We start from the raw sequence: 22,275 nt of genomic DNA, 5'->3' as shown, positions 1-22,275 counted from the left end.
CACATATACCAAACATACTGCTTTCTGCATCAACATTGGTCAATTTAATGAGTGTCCTCTTGCTTTGCCCAGCAGAACAGTGGACTGCAGACACTGCTGAGTCCCACTCTGTCAGACCGCAGCGGCTTCAGGCAGGACTCAGGCGATCGGCCACAGAGGAAGCTGGGACAGTGGAGGCTGCCCACAGGTTGGTTCCAAAGCAGTGTGATTAGTAAGAGATCTGTCAGCAGATCAGATATACAAGTTGCAGGACAGTTTAGAGGTACATTAGCAGATAAATCAGATTCTGAGTAAGTAACTAAATCTTACTTTCAACAACTAACATTACCTGCCATTAATATCTAAATATTTTTGACATGGTCTGAAAAATTTGACCCAACATCTCTGACATTAGAATGAAACTTTCAGGCATTGAACCGATATTAATGAGTCAAATATATATGACTTATTTTTGTTCTAACAAATAAAATCTTATAGTGCAGCTTTAACTGGCAGCAGAAAGACATCCATAACTATGAGTCTTGCCTGTCTTCTTCCTCAGGGCGCACTAGTGTTAAGTCCATGGTATGCAAGATGAACCCAGTGAGTGACGAAGCCTCCTCAGGGTCAGAGGTGAAAAAGTGGTGGACTAGGCAGCTGACCGTGGAGAGTGATGAGAGTGGCGATGACCTCATTGATATTTGAGGTTTCATATCATAGAACCACACATGCACCAAACACTTATACACAGCTGGAGGCCTTTCTGCTGGTTCACTGTGTCCAGCTCTGGGGCAGTGTAATACCTAATATAATGACCTACCTACGTAATGAATGTGAGGAGCAATTATATGCATTGATCAAGTATGCACATTCTTGAGGTAAATAGATTACACTTGGCTGTGCCTCTGCCAAAACTTTATGAATATTTTTGTCTCCACTAAATAATTCAGATCAGTTTCACGCACTGCTTCCAAGGCCCTTTAAAAGCAATCTACTATCAGTGTTTTAAACTGGCCCATCAAAGCTCATTCATATTCATATATTATGGGATCGTAATTATGTGTTTAAAGTGAAAACCACCGCATATCTAAGTTGTGAAATTTGAATGGAATTTATTTCTGTCCTTACGATTTTAAACAAAGTCATTCAGAGTGCAGTGCTTTGAATCAAAATGATCTATTGTAGAGAAACTGAGGGAGTCAGAAACATGCAGTTCTACAGCAGAATGCATTAAATGTATTGTTGATAGAAAAGAAATATGGTTTGACAGTAGTTTTTGTGTAAGATTTTGGCCCAAACTACAGGAGTTTAAAGCATTTAAAACAATTAATCACAAATAATTTCATAATTTTCTGCTGTTTATCGTGATTAATCGCAGTTGATTTATTTGACCTTGACGCATAGTGTTTAAAATAAAATGCATTTAGTGCATTTAGCCATAAAAAGAGGGAAAAGAAAATGAGCTTCATCAAAATATGTTTATTATTTCTAGTACTTTAGTAACTTTATATCCAGCTTGTTTGTTGAAGTAATGCATCTACAAGACATAGAAATCTTCCCTTATAGAGCAACACAGACAAGCCATTTAGGAAAACATTTCATTTTGGACAAATTTGACCACTTCCAAAGCTGATTACCATCTTGATGATACATCTTGTACAAGTAATATTGCTTTTTCCCCATTTGAAATGTGCTGCAGAGCTAGTTCTGCAGCGATTGGTGTCTCAAGTGCTCAATCATTTTTCAGCTGTTTTTAGAGCAGTATCAAATGCACGGTTCTGTGTTAGAATGTTAGATAATATGCACAGTGTTTAAAAGGCAGTTGTTTTGTTGCAGCTGCAATCATGTTCCTTGCACTGTGTGGGCTCAATGTGGTAACTTTCTCATCCCCCCCCAATATATATATATATATATATAGACACACACACCAATCAACCTTTTTTTACTTTCTCTCTGCTTCATTGACCCTACAGGACCCCTTTGTTTTTCTACAGTTACAGACTTTGGTCCACCTGCTGCTGTGCCTACATTCTTTGCCCCATTTTTCCCAGTTCTTTAATGGTCAGGACCACCACACAGAGCAGGTATTATTGGGGTGGTGAATCATTCTGAGCACAACAGTGTAAGTGTGTGTTGTGCTGGTACGAGTGGATCAGACAAAGCAATGCTGCTAGAGTTTTTAAATAATGTGTCCACTCTGTTAGACACACCTACCTCGTTGGTCCACTTGTAGCTGTAAAGTCAGTAAAGTTCATCTAGTTGTTTGTGTTGGTTATTCTTTGGTCACAGTACGCTGTTGGCTGGTTATTTTTAAGTTGGTGGACTATTCTCAGTACAGCAGTGACACTGAAGGTTTAACTCTAGCAGCACTGTGAAGGTTTCACAAATCACACTTGCTCTGTGGTGGTCCTGACCTTTGACACACAGGGTGAAGTGAGGCAAACAGAGTGCAGAAGGAGTACAGTTTGTAATTTGTTGGACTACAAAGTAAACAAAAACAAAACACACACACACACACACTTTCTTCCTCAGGGTTTTCCAGTGCAAAATTGTCCTTAGGCTTTACTTTACCACTTTTATCATATTTAATATTACCTATGAAATAGTATTTCCTAAGTGTAATTTTACTATTAAAATAAAACGGCTATGTGCCTTGTAAACCTGCGATTCCTAACTGTCAGAAATACAGATTGAGAAATTTCTCGTCAATACAACATTTTAAAACACTGACTTTATTGCTTTTAAATGCCTGAATTATATAAAATTCACTAAACATCTTCTTTAATGTATGTCTATGACATGTTTTTACTTAACACCATTATCTTGATTCAACATAATTTTATACCCTCCACTAGTGAGCACTTTTGTGCGTTCAAGGAACATGGTGCTGCTGGGAGAAGATCTTAACACGCTTCTTTATCAATATAAGCCCAGCTGTTGTGTGCCCTCCAGATGTGTAATGTAACAGAATACTAGTTCCAGACCCAGATGCAACAGTGAATGGAACAGAGCTTTACTGCCACAAAATGTTCTTGTATGTAAGCCATATGGAGTTCCTCTTTGTTTGCTTTGTCTTTGTGCCAGTGTCTTTCTTTCTGACATAATTTCCTGGGTTGCTCACAGGAGTTCACAGAAATGCTCGTCATAGACTCAATTGTGTTGTAATACAGTGGACAAACAGTCGTTAAACTGACCATTTGTGCAGTCAGGACTGTCAATGTACCTCTGTTTTTCTGTGTTTAAGTGAATGTGTTAAGTCCTAGTCTTAAAAGTATTACACTAAATTATTTAATTTATAAATTAAACATATGACAAATCTATTTTGTAAAGGAAATTGCAGTTTATATGTATTCTGTGATTTTAAATTACTTAAATAATAAAGTCTATCAGTAATATATTCTACAGTGCTGTTAGTTCTTTGCATGTATTTTTTATCAGCAAACAAAAGCTGGTGCAACTGGTAAATTATACAAAAAATACAGAGTAAAAAGCTTTATTAAATGGTCCTTGTGTGGTTAGTTTAGATTATTTTTTATTATTATTGTTCAATTTTTCAGACATACATCTCTGGCTTTGTTACTTTTGCTATGTCATTTCTCAATAGGGCCCATATTAAACAGCATGGACAGCCAAGCGGACACTGAGAAGCTTGAGAGGTTCTTTAAAAAAAATTAAGACACTTGGCAAATATTTCTAAAAGCACTGTTCAAGTCTGTTAAGAAAGTTCTGAAAGAGGTAGTTTTAACATCTACTTTTTTTTGTATCTACACTGAAAGGTATATAGAATTGTAAACATATAAACACTTTGACAATCTTATGTTATGGCATGTAAGTGTCAAAAAGGACTTCATATTTTATGTGATTCTTCTTCTAAAGTTCCACAGTTCGGCACAGATGAACACAATATGAATGCTATGTCCACAGCTCCATGGGCATGATGCCCTCTTTGGAGTTGAAAGAAGGGAAAAGGTTCTCCTCTGACAGGAAGTAGAAGGGGAACTGGACCAGGAAGCCACGTACCTTCCTGAGCTCAGCGCAGGCCTGGATGGGGTCTTCTGTGGCCATACAGGAACGGGACATGTACTCCCTTAGGATTTTGTAGTTCAACACTGCATCTGTGGGTAAGCATCGGAACACCTGCCCCAAAACAGAATGACAAGATTTTAATATTTTTGCTTTATTCACTTGAAAAAGTAAGGAGACATGAAAGGAATCACTCTTATAAAAGATTGTGATCCAAATTTAGAAACAAGCTGTAGGGCAAGGAGAAACCATGGCCTAACAGGCTGTACTCTTCCCTTTACATCTGGGATCACCATTTTCTGTCTCCTTACTTTTGGGACACTTTTATTTATATGTTTTATATATAAATAAAAGTGTACACGCACGCGTGTGTTTTAGACATTGCGTCTCAGGCATCAAATTTTTAAACATTTCATGTAATACATTTCTGTAGATCTAAGTCTTTTCAGAAGACTGGCTTAGCCCCAACACCAAAAATTTGAACCTAATATGTTTACACTCTGAATAAATTATTAGAAATGATACAGTACTGTTTAAAGTTTTAGGCACCTGAATAAATACGTTTAAAAAGCTGTTTTCTCTGAGCACTGTTAATTTGTTGTTTTAAATATAAAAAAAAAAAAAGAATATTACAGTAAGTATTCTGTGTGTAAATGTGTTGGTTTAACCCTTTCCAAATCCCAAAAAGTCCAGTATGGTTTGAGGTTATCATCAAAAAACTAGTTTTACTAGTTAATAAATACTTAATTTTGCTAAATCAAGTGTGCTGTTAATTTACAAATCCATAGAATCAAGGAACATCTGGTAACCAACATTGTTCTCCACACTCACTTACAAAACATCTACTACTTTATAGAAAGAAAAAAAAATGTATTATTCTGTATTTAAGTTTTGGTATGTATTGTAATTATATATCATTTTATACAAGTCCCATGTTTGTTGAGAAGAAATTATTTAAAATAATAATAATCTTAGGCACTTAATACTTTTGCACAGTACTGTATATAAATGATGAACTTGTGCAGCAATGCTGAAAAATTGACAGAATTGCACTTCAAAGAATTCACCATAAATCTTAAATGCATTTGCAGAGAAACCAAATGTGTGCCAATTTGAATCTATATTAATAAGTGCATTGAACAATAACTACATGCATAAGCTTGTCCTTTCTTATGTACTCTTGAAGCACTGTGGCAAAGCAGTCTGTTGGACAGTGTCCAGGTATAGATTCTGCAGTATTGATTATCTAATCCCATTTTTTACCTCAGTGATGAAAGGCTACATACTCTAAGAAGGAACCAGAGGGTTTAAGCAATTGGACCGTGTTGAAAGTGTTTCCACTGCTCCATCAATTGGATTATTCACCTTGTCGTAAACACTGGCGTTTCTTGCTGCCGTCACCATCCAAATTTCCTTGTAGAAGCGGTCACTTATGGGGTCACTGATGTCTATGCTGTAGTCTCCCATTATCCCAAGTACAAGCCTAAATACACACTTAAGTTATATACATTCACACATATATATTTATAAAAGAGTGGGTCAAATCTACAGACCCAATAATTTCTGTAAAATTTTCAATAAATTTACAACCATTACTTATTTATAATTTGAGAGTTGTTATTATTACCAAACTAAAATAATAAATACAACAGCTTATAAAACAAGGCAGCACACAGTAGTTTGAGAGGGACAAACCTGAAGCACTCTATTCTCAGAGACAGGGCAAAGCTGCCAGCCTGGTAAATCTCCCCGTCCATCAGAGAATCCTGGAGCTGAGTGTCCTCCACCACTACGGCTATCTCACTGTCTCTCTTACCCAGCATGCTTCTGTCATTAATGTTAGCAGAGCCTGCACAAAGCACAGCCAGCACCCCACCCCACTTCAACCTATTAAACTCTGTATTTATCCTTCTTGAACCCACTTAGCTTTAACTAATAGCAAATGAATGATTACTATATGAAAGAATTCTGAAAAAAGTGCTTTAAATTTACTTGTGGTCAAATGGTAACATCGTTTTATTCTATGTAAAATAATTTGAAATAATTTGAATCATGTAAATCCTAAGCACCATTTTCCTCAGTGTAAACACACTGATCCTCTACAACTTTACCACTGTCAATGAGATAATGCAGAAGATGCTCTAAGCCCTCACCTTCGGGAGTTCACACCTACATGCATTAACTAAGACTGTATAAAGTGTAGCTTGTGTGCATATCTGTGTGTGGAATTGAAATGTGGGAAAATATACAGATCCTTGCAGTTTTAGGACATAATGCCTATAAATAAATTGAGTAGTATTTTGTGGTTAACATCTGAAAATATAATTTGTGTTTAAAATGGTACAGTAGTAATACGGCATGGCTATGACTCTGCTACCATCTAGTGGCCGTCCCGGGTATTACAACGCCAACCATTTGAAAACAAATTGAGCCAAGCCCTGCAGGTATATGTGCATTAGCCTGACAGTACAGTGCAGATCAGCGTTAACCCCGCGTGTAGCCCTGGAGTTTATATAAGGAGCTGCCTGATAGCTGGAACAAACAGGTTACTGAGAAAAATTATCAAGTGATACATTTATATATTAAATAAACTGTGGTCTGTGGAAGTTATTTCTTTAACATTACATTACATTTGCATTACATTTGCATAAATATTACCCACTTATATTTGTTCTGTATAGAAAAATATGCAAGCATGTTTCCACTTGAAAAAAAAAAAAACATCAACAAAACCAACTTTTGCATTCAGCTGTATGTGTGTTTGCTTTTTCTTGACATGAATGTGACTGACCAATGATGACAGTGCAGTCGTCCACGATCATAAGCTTGCTGTGCACATAGATAAGTTCAGTGACCAGACGGCCATCCAGATCAGCATGGGTGCGCAGGCCACAGAAGGAGATGTAGTTTATCCAGCAATCTGACACTGCATTGACAGATAGACCAAGACATACCATCCATTAAATCATTTCAGGCATCTTCATTTCAGACTGGAGCAGCCATCGCAAACTGTATTGAGCAACAGCAAAAATATATTTCCTGCATTTTCTTACACCTTCACATTATCTACACTTCATTATTTTTGCCAGTTCTTTTACTGCTGTTTTGTTATTAGTTGTTAACTTTTCCATTCATTCATTCATTCATTCATTCATTCATTCATTATATAACTGCTTATCCAGTTCAGGGTTGCGGTGGGTCCAGAGCCTACCTGGAATCATTGTGCCCAAGGCAGGAATACACCCTGGAGTGGGTGCCAGTTCTTCACAGGGCAACACACACAAATTCAGTCACACACTCACACCTACAGACACTTTTGAGTCTCCAATCCACCTACCAACGTGTGTTTTTGGACTGTGGGAGGAAACTGGAGCACCCGGAGAAAACCCACGCAGACACGGGGAGAACACACCACACTCCTCACAGACAGTCACCTGGAGGAAACCCACGCAGACACAGGGAGAACACACCAAACTCCTCACAGACAGTGACCTGGAGGAAACCCATGCAGACACAGGGAGAACACAACACACTCCTCACAGACAGTCACCCGGAGGAAACCCACGCAGACACAGGGAGAGCACAACACACTCCTTACAGACAGTCACCCGGAGGAAACCCACGCAGACACAGGGAGAACACATCTCACTCCTCACAGACAGTCACCCGGAGGAAACCCACGCAGACACAGGGAGAACACACCACACTCCTCACAGACAGTCACCTGTAGGAAACCCACGCAGACACAGGGAGAACACACCACACTCCTCACAGTCACCCGGAGGAAACCCATACGGACACAGGGAGAACACACCAAACTCCTCACAGACAGTCACCCGGAGGAAACCCATGCAGACACAGGGAGAACACAACACACTCCTCACAGACAGTCACCCAAAGTGGGACTCAAACCCACAACCTCCAGGTCCCTGGAGCTGTGTGACTGCGACACTACCTGCTACGCCACCGTGCTGCCTAGTTGTTAACTTTACACTAAAAAAAAAAATAAAATAAAATAATATATAAGCATTTTATGTCAACTGCAAACAGAACCCACAGAACTGAAAAAGTGATTTGAATAAATATGCATCATTCAGTCATAAGGTGAAGATTTGTGGATTCTTCCAACACAGCCACACATTCCAAAGAGGATCAACAGTGCCACCTCATTTACAGCTGATCACCAAAGATCTATCAGTTAAAGGGATGTATTCTTTCTTGCTCCTATAGATAGATATAGCAAGTGCAGTGGGGAAAATTTATTTGGTGGATCTGCAAACTAGTCATGTCCATCGTGATAATCACCTCCACTTTGCTTTGCTTCCCCACTGATCTGTGAAAACACTTGAGGTCTGCATGCCAGTCCACAATGTTAAAAATGGCTAGAGACCATTGAAAGGCATAAACAGCTGAAGTAGCTTTACTTACTCACACATTTGAGTCTCTCAATGATGGAATGATCTCCTCTGCACATGGTCCTGAAGGTACAGCAAGAGTGATGTCATTTTCACATGGAGCTTCACCCTTTGAAATATGACCTATACCACAAATGCATTCTTTCATAGCTATGTTTGTGAGAATGTGAATCTTTACAGGACACTAGGAAGGGCAGAGGGTGATTAACATGAAGCACAATAGCACCGACTTGTGGAGCAGTCTCTAAATGTGAGTGTGAGGAACAGAGGCTTTTGTGGTCCAATTGCTAACATGAGGGAGAGCAGTCAAACTGCATTCAAGCTAATGAGTGGTTGCAATGTGTATTTCTAAAGCTAGCTTTTCAGAGGTACTGTGTTGTTGTTAGAAAAGTAGCAGTAACGTATTTGTTATAAAGATATCTGACGCCAGATCAGTGTTTCTACTCTCTTGAATGTTTGAATACAGATTCTTCACGTATTTTTTTTTTTTGTTTGGTCATTTAATTGAGTTAGAGCGAGAAGGTGCACTTTGGAAATGTCCTACATGTAGCTAGATTCATACACAATAACATAACTGACTAAAGTCCTCTTCAGACTGGAACAGTTTTACCTGTGGACCTGAGGTAATTATTACAGGTGTATCTCTCCTTATCCCAGAGTGTGTGCTCCTGTTTCAGGAACGATTCATGAGCATTTTACCTACTGTAAATTAACACCAGGTTATATAATCTCTGTGTGAACAGACATGTGGGTGAATATTATGTCATATTGTGGCAAAGGAATTGTTTAAAATTTCTCTGAAGAATGGAAAGAAGGGCAGCCTACGTACACTTTCTGAATGTGTAAACTACTATTAAATACTTTATAATAGCAGTTATACTAATTGTGTGAAGGATTAAGTGTGAGTTATATTTTTGTCATCCTCTTGTCGATTATCTGTTATAAAGGAGTTGAAGACAAGGTTGTTGAGGGCAGTCTTACAACTTCAGTAGCACTGGGTTGTTTATGTTCTATGCTGTGAAAAACATACACATACACAATCCACTATCATGCCAGTGTCACTGCAGTGTTGAAAAAGGTGTGATAGCAATGTGTGAATAAAGCAGCCATTTCCATCTGTTATTTATCCCAAGATCCAATACAAACCCATCATATACATTACTAACATGGTAAAATGAAATTACCCCAATTCCATTTCTGACAGGCTTAACAATAGTGTAACAGCTGAAGCTTATGTGATCAACATTCTGCCTATAAATGCATACACCTTAAAACCTTGATGACATGTCTAAACAAAAGTGAAGATAATGCATGAAGAAATGTTTGGTTTGCTACATTTTCTACCCATTTTAAATGAGATTTATTTTAACACTTTGTATGCATTGGTGGGTGGAGCATGAATACTGAATGATGTCTTATCTATGGCCAGTCACTTATTTCACTCTCCCAAAGCTAGTGATCAACCCTCTAGTTCGGCCGGTAATGGCCTCTGTGAAGCATACGACAGCCAGGACCTGCACCGTATCTGCATTACTCATGTATAATTTGCAGTGTGCGCTGTGTCCAGCCTTTAATTGAGGCAATTTGGTGATTACAGATGAAGCATGTGCTGGTGATTACCTGTAATTAAAGTACATGATTGCTTTGATGGCTTGGCCCCCTCCCGAGGAGATGTCGCCTTCAAAGCCGGGGAGCAGAGGCATCACCACATAAACCCGAAACTTCTTGTTTTCTCTGCAAATCACCAAGGCATGAGTCAGAAGCTAAACAGCTGTCAGAGGCGGCCATTGGGCCTGGGTGATAAGTGTCTGTAGGGAAGTATGTACAGTTAGCTGGTGCGAGAGAGAGAGACTCCACACCTGTATGCTCGAAGGATCCTCTCAGTTAATGCATCTCCAATGCTATTGTGGATGGTCTTGTCAGAACAGCTGATGAAGAATTGGTTCTGTGAGAACAGTTTAGTGCAGACTATAATTCTACGGCATGTGTATGTTCTTGTTTTATATATAGACATGTATACACTTCTGTATAGACTACATGGAAAAATATTCTACGTATGTACATTATTTATACGTATATCATCACTATCCAAAGAAAACATATCTCCAAAATAGTAACATTAAACTAGAAGGAAAGAAAGAACTTAATTTCCAATGTAGCTGAATGTTGAAATATTTAATCCATCATTATTTTTTGGAGCATTTCTATTGGTCCATTTATTATGAAATCATCTGTTGTGTTCCAATGATGTCTTTTTGAGATTACTCAGAAACAGACAATGCAGCTAAATGAATTTTGGGATTGAATTTAAAAATTGAAAATCAAACTCATGAATAGTGCACAAGCTTTAACAAAAGCCAGGTGCAGACACAGTCAATGCTGATATTTAAATGTGACTGAGGCTTCACATAATGGTAATCTGTTAAAAGGTTGTCTTTGACTAAGGAAGTGCATTTTTGGTGGATAGAAGTTTTAAACATAACCATAATAGTCATGAATATATTGTTCTACCTCTATGTAGATAAAGTGTTTGCTGTTCTGTATGGCTGAGATATAGGCCAGATGAATTGACTCCTCATGTACTTTGGTGCCTATAGACCACTGGCACACAGATCTCAGAACCTGTCGATTTAAATCAAATCAATAAATATTTACTACTAAGTTGACACAGAATCAAATCTAAAGGGACTGCATACATGCTAAATGTCCACAAGCATCCAGACATTCCTCCTGATTCTAATTTGTGGACTCAGCTGTTCAAAATACACCCGTTGCCAACACACAGTGTTCAATGTCATGAACTTTGTAAATGGTGGCAATAAAATGGCATGCTGTGGTGCAGATGCACACATGAACCTAAGGACAATGCCACTGTGTTAAAAATGTAGGTCGGTATCAAGAGCCCTGACATTGTATGGACTACAGAGCATTGGTTCATTAGTTGTTTGGATTGGTTTTATTTCTAGTGATTTAAATGTTTGTTTTTTTATCTGTTGTCTATTGTTTTGTAATGTCTGTGGGCCCAGCATGAATTGCCACTTGGGGATAAATAAAGTGTATTCAATTAAATGGATACATGTTTACTACTATGGGGAGGCACAGACAAACAAAGATTTTCGGATGACATAACCTATCCATGCTCTGCTCGCAAATGCAGTATTATTTTGTAACAGATGTTGCTGCGTAGAACTTACACAGAAATAACATTCAATTTAACGAGAAGCTGTAGTGTATATAGTGAGAAATTTTGGCCATCTAGGTACTAAATAACTACTGTAGCATATACAGGCTTTTCAGAGAGCTGTTTGTGAACTGGGCCTAGTCCTCTCATCTTAGCCTTCCCAAATCCAAAGAGGATGTAACGGCACAAAGAACAGAAACTACCCACTATCCACTGACACTCTTGCTTCAAGAGGATAGATTGAACAAGGAAGTCTCTAGATGCTTCTGGACAAACTGTGTTTCTGTTACTGGCTGCAGAATAAAAAAGAAACAGTGTATGCTAACATGATTGGAAAGCACTGTGATCTTAGACATGAGACATTGTGTTTCACTGTTTGATCAGGAGTTGTTCCTCACCTGCACGCTGGCCTGTGTGTGTTTCCCTCTCATCTTCGGTGGCTCACAGGGTGTGGAGAGAGACTTGGGCATGAGGCAGGGATAACCCGTCGCCCCAGAGCGCTTCTTCACCAGCTAGCAAATAAAGGAGAGCTGATTAAAACCAGACAGCACGCTGCTTGTTGATTCCCCAATCACACCCTTAAAGAGTGCTAATTACCCCGGCAAGTCCGCACGGCCCGTTGGGCTGACCATCGACCTAGACCACTGGATGAGCGCCTCATGAGGCCCACAACTTGCTTGAGGCTGAATGAAAGTCACCCTGGCCTCTTTTTTTGTCCTCAACAGTACGTCTGATTGCAATAAATGCAAGGCCACAAGGCTAAAATCATTTTCTAACTGCATTTCTAATGGCTATTGTCCTCCCCAGACTAGACTCAGACTGCTTTCTCGTGTACCACAGGCCAGATCAAGCCATGTTTTATTCACATTGTTCCCACAAGAAAAGCATATATTGACCTTCTACAAGGATTCAGTAAGGGAATTTAATCATCAAAAAAAAAAAAAGATTTTTCAAACGGTCAATTCAAAGTCATTTTTAAACAATGATATTTTGTGTTTTTAAATTTGGTGATGGGTTCATTTACAGTGTTCTTTACTGGAATGTTTACACTGATTTAGCCATTTTGTTTACTATTGTAAATCAGCAATGAACAGACACTTCTGCTGAATATTTAATTTGTAACATTAGTCATTGTAAAATTTAATAAATAAATAAATAAATGAAGATTTCTTTGGGGACTTTATTCCCCAACAACTCATTGTATGTTCCTCTCCCCACTAAATAAGTTTAAATATATATTTTAAGTCAAAACTGTCTATAAAACTGTTAAACTCCTAAAATTAAGTCATAGTATCAAACCTTTGCTTCGAGATGCATTAAAAAATTCAGATCTATGGTTCTTATCACCATCACTGTAAACCATTCTGACTCTATGATTCCTTAGAATGTTGCCCTGAAATAATTCATGTATATTCTAATAATTTAACTACATACAAAGTATTATTATTATTATTAAATCACTGAAATTCTGAATCCGCTATTATTCCCTCCTATGGGTGATTATTTCAGAAGTGTATATGCAAATTTACATTGTTATTGTTGTACATTGTATCAGTTTTCTTTCAAAACAAACTTTTCAATACTGACCTTGTACTAAGAACCTGGTTTTTTTTGTGAATTTTTTTTTTTTTTACAATTTAATTAGCTGAAGTCAGACAGGGTCTCTGCAAAGGTTTCTTTCCTCTACATTTCACACTTGAATGTTTCGCAGCCCTCTCGAAGGAAGTGCTCGCAGTGCAAATTAGCAAGCTGTATTCTATGTCAACACTGACCGCAGGCTAAACAGTAATCTGGGCCTGGTGTTTTTAAACAGATGGTTACTAATACAATAAAAGTATTGAATTTATTTTAGCAGCAGGCAGCTCGGGCAATTAACAACTGGCATAATGTGTTGATTAAAACCTATTGAGTCCTGAAGGGAGGACTGATCTTAACTGGACTCGCAGGATGTTGGCAGACATCCGAGTAACAACCCAAACTGCTCTGACCTTGATGGAGAATCGCAGCATCTAAATCACCATGGCCTCCAAAACAGAGCCTGTGTCTTAGAGACAGGGCTGGCGTTCATGGAGTCTGCGTAGGTGTTGGGTGCAAAGCTACAAGGGGGAGAGTGAATCGGAAATATTACTTCAGGGTTTTGTTATTAGCGTTTGCATTATTGGGATAACATTGTATGTAGATGGTGCTGTGAACAAAAGCAGACTTTTGTCAGTTTTGGTTTCTGATAGTGACACCTATGATTTCTTTGAACTTTCTTCAAGCTCTGTTTTGTGTTCTTAGCAACTGTCAGTACTTAATTGAATCAATATATCCATAGATTAATTATATTAAAACAGGATAATTTAATAACATGTAAAAGCAGCACAAACTTGGCTGAAGTCAAGTCAAATATTTAAGAGTACATTCTAATATTTAAAATGTATTTTATCTTCATCACAGCAAATGTGAATATGCATCATGTTTCATATATAAAAAAAAATAATGTATGTAGTGAATAATACTGACAAGGAATCCACCATCAGTCAGAAATGCAACAAACCCATTCATTAAAAAACCCTAAATGCTCCCATACGTCCATATCTCATTGTCGAATACTCGCATTACTGATTAAATTGTTCTCAATCTGACATTCTTTCTTTGTGGCCGTGATGAATACAGAAAGTAGCCGAGTGCCATTCTCTAATCAGCACCAGTCAACTGGCACCAAAGGAAATAAATGAGTGTGTACTGTCTTTGAGCAGAGAATTCTCATTTCCCCTAAACACCTCATCAGAAGCATTCAGCCGCCTTTTGTTTGCCCTCCTGCGCTGTGCACACACCTGGCTCCCTCCACTTTAATTATTCACCAGGAGAGTGTCTGATCTGTAGCCAAGCCTGAAATATGACTGGCATATTGCAAAGGAAATCATACAGGCCTCAAACCAATTCAATTACCGAACAATCAAAGTAAAAAGGCCTCTAATTGCTTTAAAAGGGAGGCGGGAGAGCAGGCCCGCCATTGAACGCTGACGGCATTCAGAACAAGACACAATGCACAACTGCAGGGGGTGCTAAGCTCAAGCTAATAAAGATCACTTTTAAGAGACTACAAGAGGCAGGGGAAGGGGGAGGCAGTGGCTCATATATGTTTTGTGATCTTTAATTCCCAAACGATTTTTTATTTATGGAATTATAGTGTGATATAAGGGCCAGACATGTTTATTACTATTATCATTAATTACTACTACTACTACTACTACTATCATCTTTATATTTGGGATACTGAAATTGTGCCATTCGGGTTCAAATAAATAGTAATTTCAGTACAGATGTAAATATTAAAGGTAATAACATGAGAATATGCGGATAAAGTACCTAAATATTTTCCTTACTGAGACGATTAGACAAATCTAAATATCTACTGTTAATATTTTAAATTCAAATTTCTGCTGATAGGATTCTAATATTGTTCATAAAAATATATAACTCTTCACTTAACAAACGTAGTCATAAGGAATCCCAGTTGAAAGCTTTGAAATGTTGAACTCCTGCAAAATAAAATTTACTAAAATGTACTCTACTAAAGATGGTATTAATAATAATTGTATTATTATTATTGTTTATTTTTTTATGGTTGTGCTCTCAAGTTGATTTTGACTCCATTTGTCCACCATATGGATAGTATTTCTCCAGATCATTATGTCTTCTCTTTGAGTCTTTAGACATCTTAGTGGGGCATTCATTCATTCATTATCCAGTTCAGGGTCATGGTAGGTCTGGAGCCTACCCGTAATCACTGGGTGCAAGCATGGGACACACCCTGGAGGGGGAGCCAGTCCTTTGCAGAGTGACACACACATTCACTCACACACTAACACCTATGGACACTTGGGCCGCTAATCCACCTACCAACGTGTGTTTCTGGCCTGTGGGAGGAAACCAGAGCATCCGGAGGAAAAGTGGAGAACACACCAAACTCCTTGTGGTTCATTCATTATTTCTTTAATTGTACCCCTATATCTTGTTGTTGGTGGTCCTCTTCAATTCTTCAAGTGTTACTGTCTTTTCCCGTGAATTGATTCTTCTCATGTCTTTAGAATAAGAGAGCTTCAATTTGGTTATCTAGGCTTCTAGTGAAAGGTAAGCTTGATTTGGTCAAGGATCTATTTGTTTGTTGTCATTGCAGTCCAAGGTACTTTCAAATGTCTTTTCCAACACCAAGTTTCAAAGGCACTTTTCCTTCATGTATCTCTTTTTATTGTCCAGATTTACATGCATAAAGAATTGAAAAGACAATAGTCTGGACAATTCTGACTGTTGTTTGGAGAACCAGCAATTAATTATTTTATTGTTGTAAGGGAAGGAGGGGGTGCCAAAACCAATAGCTTAACCTTTTACACAGCATTCACAGGGGAAGTCCAGTATTTACAGTTACCATCCAATGGCAATACATTATTAAATCAATAACTTAATTTTAATTAATCACTTGCTGCTGGTGGAATTAACTGATCCATCTAATGGCTGAAAAGCCACAAGTATTCAGAAACTAAATGTTTTCTTCTAACTCAAAGTTTAAAAAAAAAAAAGAAATTCTGTATGTTTATTTGTTCTTATTGTAAATTTGTTTATTTTTCCAGATTTTGGACCATAACATGAATCGATAAAGCGATGCAAGGCTATGTAACAACAATAACTATGGGTAAAGACAATTAAATACCTTGTAATAGAAATGCTCTGAAGAAATAACATTTTTCATATCAGAATACCATCATTAGTCAATATGTTGGGTCAATTGTTCAGCTTATTGTTCCTACCTTTGTAAAGTTCCATCTCTGAATGAAATGTCGGGCAATATCTCTCGCTGCTTTCCCGTGAACTGCCACCCCAATGTCATGCCAGGGCATTCTTGGTGTCTTATACCTATCAATGAAATCTTGACAAGATAAAAGAGCACAAACAAACAATAACCTCTCAACATCAATAGCAGAAAGCATGACACCCTCAGTATAAAAAAAAAGAAGTTCATGATATGGAGCACATCGTGAATTAACTCAAGACAGGATTTGCTCGACTCGGTGACACTGATCAGCATAACAAATGTGGTGCCTGGGCCCCTTTGAGGGGGATCAAAGGAGGGCCTTAATCTCTGTTGCTGGTGTTGGGGAGCATGCGCCGCCATCTTGAAGCCAGTGAATATTGTAATGTATATATCTGTCAGGCCTGCCCATCTTCCTGCTGAGCCATAGCCAGACTTCACTGTGTGGGCACCAGACCTTGCAATGCACAAAAGCCGAGTTACAAAAATAGAGAGGTAGAGAGAAAGAGAGTGGCAATGCTGTGAACTGACAATAACCCCTACTGTCTGTAGAATGGAATAGTTTGGAGCAGCTCTGGTAGCACAATAACTTCTGTCTATTTTTTTCTCTCTCTGCTCTGTTTGCTAGAGATTGCTTCATTTGATGAATCTGACAGAAATCATCAAAGATGCATATCAAATGTAGAGTGTAGTGAAGTTTTTCATTTCTTGCTTAGTTTCCTGCATTTTTTTTTTTGCCATGTGACATGACTCTGCTGAGTTGTAAGAAACCAAATAATAAGAACTGCATCCTTCTGGGATGACAGAGGGTATTCTGTGCTTCACTAGTCAAAACACATTGGTCCGAGGACTACCTCAGAACCAGAGGAAAGAACAGTTGTTATTTTGGAGCTGCAGAGTTCTCTGCTCTGTCATACCATCAAAAGGCTTGTTAAGCTTGACCCAATCTTTGAGGATAAAGTTGCAGTAGTCTTTGCCATGCCAGAAACGTGTCTCTCCACATAGCTCTGTGCTGCTTATGTGACTTCTGAGTGAACTGGTGTCTGCAAAGTAGACAAGAAAAAATAAGCTCATTTAATCTTGAAAGAAAATATTTAGCATAAACTCCACTATTCTACAAACGGGCTGTCAAGAAAGCTGTATTTTGCCATTATAGATGATCCTACACATGTAACATTTACTGTTCCATTCAACGGGGCGCATCTGTTTGTCACTGCAATGTGTCAAAGATAAACTTGTATCATGTACGTTTTGCTTATCAAGACAAAGTTATAAATCTGAGAGCAGTAACAGTAAATACCTATTTAATTCATGACGGTTAAGAAAGGATAAAAAATAGTCATATACAAATGAATAATGAATAGGATAGGGCTTCAAAAATAGCCAATGCCAATATGTTACATGTACACATACACATCTGCTGAGACTAGCACTAACCATGAGGCAACAGAAGTGAATGGTGTAGACCCAATGAGTAGGAATCACTAGAGCGTAGTGACACACTCTTAGCATACCAGTCTCGAACAGGCAGCGTCCTGGAGCTCACACTGTTCCTACTGCTGCAGTGCTCTATAAGAAACAAACACACACACATACACACACACACACACACACACACACACACACAGCAATGACTTATATTCATGTGAGGAGCTGTCACCATGTACACTTTTTCTGGTTAAATACTTGGATTTTAGAAGATTACAGACTGAAAGGTGTGTGTAAGGTGTAGCTGCAATGTCACAGCATAAACTGCCATTTGAATAAAAAAAAATAAAATAAAATATACTATTTCAACCTCACATACTGCAGCCAAAACATAAAAAAATACCTCTTTGTTTCCACACTCATAATCCATTTGATTTGATTTTATACTCTCAGAGCGTTCGTGCATCAAAAATATACCTAAAATCTCCAAATCGAATGTGCTGAACCAGTATATTATTACATCCTTAAATTATATACAGATATATTATGCAATGCATTTTTAAACATAAACAAATATGGAATCTTCTAATTTTGTATTGTTTGTTTTAATTTAGTTTCCTCCACCTAATTTATTCACTGCAATTCCAATCCACTATCAAGTATTACACCAATCACACAATGCTACCGAGCTGGGTGAAGGAGGGTGAAGGAAACAAATGCTTCCTCTGTGACACATCACCATTAGACAGGTCCACATATCTGAAAGAAAATATTAACTGCCCAGCTTGATACCAGTTACCATTTTTGCTGAGTAATGTGGGAACAAAGGCCCCAGTTTTGCTGTCTTAGACTTTGCCTTGAAATGACTGAAACATCACTGAAACATTTAACTAATGATACGGCCAATAGGTCAATAACTTATCTCAAGGTTTGTCTACACTTTCGAGTGGACACTCTGGATATTTATTTTATTAGAACTTTATTTTTGTACTGTACCATAGCTTTTTTTCATATTCTTCCAGTTTTCTATCTATTAAAATCCTGTGAAGTTGGGCAGCAGCAACACATAGCCAGTTTTGGACATGTCACTGCAACCACAGTATTACATTATTGAAAACACTGATTGCAAACTTTTAAACTGTAAACACATTGCCCAACTTCATTTCAGTGCATCGGATAATGACTATGGTCTCTTACTGGACTCTGTGGCCTCAGAGCTGCATCTGCTCTTGTCTTCTGACATTGCTGAGTGGGGTTTGATAGTGGGGAGTGTGAGGGAGGAGTTGTTCTCCTCTGCCTCCTGCGTTTGCTCTCCTGATCCATCTGCACACAGCAGCTCCTCCTCCTCCACCACCACCCTGAACTTCAGCTCCTCCTCTTCGTCCAGCACTGTAGCAGCAGACTGCTGTGACACACACATGCACACATTATACTGTAAAGCATGTGAGATATACAGATCCAGCTTAATCAATCTCAGCACATACACCACCATTTAGAAGTGTTCAATCTTATGTTCCGTGATATAAAATCAAGTTTGTTGTAGGTTCATTACAGGAATAATATGATAATAATACTCTATGCTCAACCCTTCCAAAATAACTTTTCACATAGGTTGCTGTTTTTTTCTGCAATTCACGTTGAAATATTGTGACTTAGACACCAGTAGCCACTTTCAAGTGTATGCTTTAGGAAACATTAAAAACGTTAAATATTGGATTAATATCCACCCACTATTATGTTCCATTTACAGTACGTTATTTAAACTTTCAATGCTATTTCTATAATTAATCAATTTACTGGATGATAGATAAGTACATTTAAATGGGCTTAAATAATTACATTTGTGCAGATCATTTTAGAACATATAAGAAAGGATTAGGAATGCAATAAAATTACCCAGAATATATTTTCTAAATAATGTGACAAAGTGCTATAAATAAGTAATTACAGTATATTATTTAGCCCATGTACAGTATAAACAACACATTCTGGCATGTAGGATATGGAATTCCAAACTATCAAAAAAAGTGCATGCAGACCCATACCATAATCACTTTTCTCTTAAAGTCTCCCTTAATAATGAGCTAACAAATCAAGCTGCTGTGTCTTATCTAGGTAGAACCTTCTGTATTTACTTCTCATTTTAGCTATAGTATATCCTCTGTAATATCTTCCACCTGCTCTCTCGTAAAGACACCCACAGGGAGCTGTAATCTATTTCTACCATATGTCTGATGAAAAAAAAAAAAACTCAAAGTCTATGGAAGAACTTATCATGGCTCTGCACTGCTGTGTAACGGTGACGACATGCCGTATTAAATGCTGCTGATGTATTGAGCTGCTGGTGGGCTCCAAGGTCTAAGGGTCTAGTAATGGCCCACCTGTCCTGAATCAATGGCTTGACTTTATGGCTTGAATTAGAGTATCAGTGAGTGTAATATGTTACTAAAGCAGCCCTTGCTGTCCCTGTCTGCACTGAGTGCTGGGTTGAGAGTGAAGAGGAAAATGGCCTCTGAAGTGTGCAGGTTAATGGCTCATGGAGGATCATAGTGGTCCAGACTTGACAAATGGCAAATGTCACAGCAGTCTCCTCCCGGTGGGCATAATTTTATTAAGTGCAAATATCACTCTGCTCCTTAGGAGACGTTTTGAAAGGTTAGACCAACAGCTGTAACAGTTTCATGTATATTAGCAAAGATTTTACAGTTGACGGGGCCCGAGTTGATGGATACAGCCACTCATGCATGGGGAGAGAAGCCCCTAAGTACATGCAATAAGCGCCTCGATTTGGAAGGGCTGAAATCATGTTTATTTAAAAGCCTGGGCCCATATTTAATGACAAAATGGCAGGCAGGTAGACTGCAGCCTGCAAGAGGTGGGCATATAAGCAAAATCATTCTCCCCCCATTTAGTGGCCCCCAGTAATTTGTTGACTCACTCATCCATGCAAACCCTTTATGTTTAATGCAACTCTCCAGGGGGAAGGAAGTGCCCAGTGAGGCCAGGCAATGTTCCTCAGCGTGAGAGCACTGGGATTAGCAACCACAGGCCCTTCAAGGGTGCCCCAGATGCTCTGTAATTGCGATTTTACGTTTGCTAGTGGAAAAAAGGCCTATCCAGACCTGCAGACATTAGCCGCAAAAATCAATCCTTGGGACAAAAACCTGACGTTGGCTCGAAAACTAGTCTACAATGGTCTTTTGTGGTCAATAATACTGCCCAGACACATTTGGCTTCAAAGAAAAAAAAATCTCAATATATTATTTACTGTATTTAAAAAACATTGTCTCTCGAAAATGTAAACTTCACATACAAAAGAAAAAAGTATTTACATACAGTGAAATGAGAACCTGCGTCATTTTACTCAAGCTGAACAGTATTTGTCCATTCATTAAATATTTATTGGAAAAAGACGTCTGCTGTTTGCTTTTTCAAATAGTCTGACAAATATGTATATATTTTATATGAAGGGGTTTTATTTAAACATAATTTTTATTTATTGCTTTAGTTATTAAACAGTTAATGAACATGTACTGAAAAATAATTGCACAAACTGTGCTGTACACACAAATAAAAAGAAGATGATCCAGTACTGATTAATGAAGAGCAACAATCTTTTACATTGCTTCACAGGTGTCATTTAATCTGATTACATTTGACTGATTTATTGTTTTTCATAACTCCTTACCAGTTCACACAGCCCGTATCTGGAATATATTACCAATAGATATTTACCAGACCCCTCTGTCTGTAAATAAATTAAAAAATAAACTATTTTTGGACTTGCACTTTAGTTTTACCATAATAATTGTTGCATTTACAGTTTTATTTTTTCTCTTTGTTTATTTCTCATTATTTTTAGTTCCTTTTAGGGTATTCACCCCTTATTTTCTGTTAGGGTTTGTTGCATTTAATCTACTAATTTTACTATTGAAGTTAACCATCTTGTTAATTTATTTGTCTTTTTGATTTTAAACTAAACAATTAGTCCTTTAAGCTACATTTAAATGCATGAACGCTGATGTGTTACTCTGATTATTGATTACAAGTACAAGTCAGTTGAAATCACTCAGATTACACACATTCTGTGTGTAAAAGCCTGTAAACCCTCAGTGCAGCTGCTGCAAAGCAGCAGTTAAATACCATACACAGAAATGCTCATTGGTGCAGTGGTGCTGATCTGTAGAAGTAGTGGGAGCTGGCAGCTGTCAGGTGCATGTTGCATTCCCCCCAGTGAGTACTTTGACAGATCTCAGAAACACCCAGCTGGCAATAGCATGTCGCCAACCCTGATGGGGTCAGTCCGATGTTGACAAACATTGCAGGGCCACTGTGGGCTATTGCTCTCCATGGGTCACATTTAGAGCAAGTTTACTCCTGTCCAATTTGCTTACAGCTCACTGGAGAAGTCCCCTGAACAGCCAGGAATACCTTTATTAATGAAACTCACTGAA

At 38.1% G+C, this 22,275-nt stretch overlaps 2 protein-coding genes across 2 annotated transcripts in view; one reads left to right on the top strand and one right to left on the bottom strand.

Annotated features, from left to right (window-relative positions):
• Positions 1–3,437, top strand: part of nalcn (sodium leak channel, non-selective) — a 144,115-nt gene extending 140,678 nt beyond the window's left edge. The window contains exons 45-46 of the mRNA XM_066686611.1: positions 73–187; positions 542–3,437. Coding sequence (XP_066542708.1) covers positions 73–187; positions 542–684 — 258 coding nt within the window. The 3' untranslated portion in view covers positions 685–3,437. The remainder of the gene's footprint in view (positions 1–72; positions 188–541) is intronic.
• Position 3,438: 1 nt separating this feature from the next.
• Positions 3,439–22,275, bottom strand: part of si:ch211-168k14.2 (phospholipase D1) — a 49,754-nt gene continuing 30,917 nt past the window's right edge. The window contains exons 15-27 of the mRNA XM_066686612.1: positions 19,019–19,226; positions 17,831–17,962; positions 17,311–17,436; positions 16,392–16,510; positions 11,997–12,110; positions 10,929–11,039; positions 10,277–10,362; positions 10,038–10,151; positions 8,431–8,480; positions 6,794–6,928; positions 5,698–5,851; positions 5,368–5,485; positions 3,439–4,116 (exon numbers count right to left, since the gene is read on the bottom strand). Of these exons, the coding sequence (XP_066542709.1) occupies positions 3,892–4,116; positions 5,368–5,485; positions 5,698–5,851; positions 6,794–6,928; positions 8,431–8,480; positions 10,038–10,151; positions 10,277–10,362; positions 10,929–11,039; positions 11,997–12,110; positions 16,392–16,510; positions 17,311–17,436; positions 17,831–17,962; positions 19,019–19,226 (1,692 nt within the window). The 3' untranslated portion in view covers positions 3,439–3,891. The remainder of the gene's footprint in view (positions 4,117–5,367; positions 5,486–5,697; positions 5,852–6,793; positions 6,929–8,430; positions 8,481–10,037; positions 10,152–10,276; positions 10,363–10,928; positions 11,040–11,996; positions 12,111–16,391; positions 16,511–17,310; positions 17,437–17,830; positions 17,963–19,018; positions 19,227–22,275) is intronic.

Source organism: Hoplias malabaricus, chromosome 12 (genome assembly GCF_029633855.1).
Source record: "Hoplias malabaricus isolate fHopMal1 chromosome 12, fHopMal1.hap1, whole genome shotgun sequence".
NCBI classification, from domain to species: Eukaryota; Metazoa; Chordata; class Actinopteri; order Characiformes; family Erythrinidae; genus Hoplias; species Hoplias malabaricus.
The sequence above is the reverse complement of the archived record's forward strand: the minus strand, read 5'-3'. Positions and strand labels throughout refer to the sequence as shown.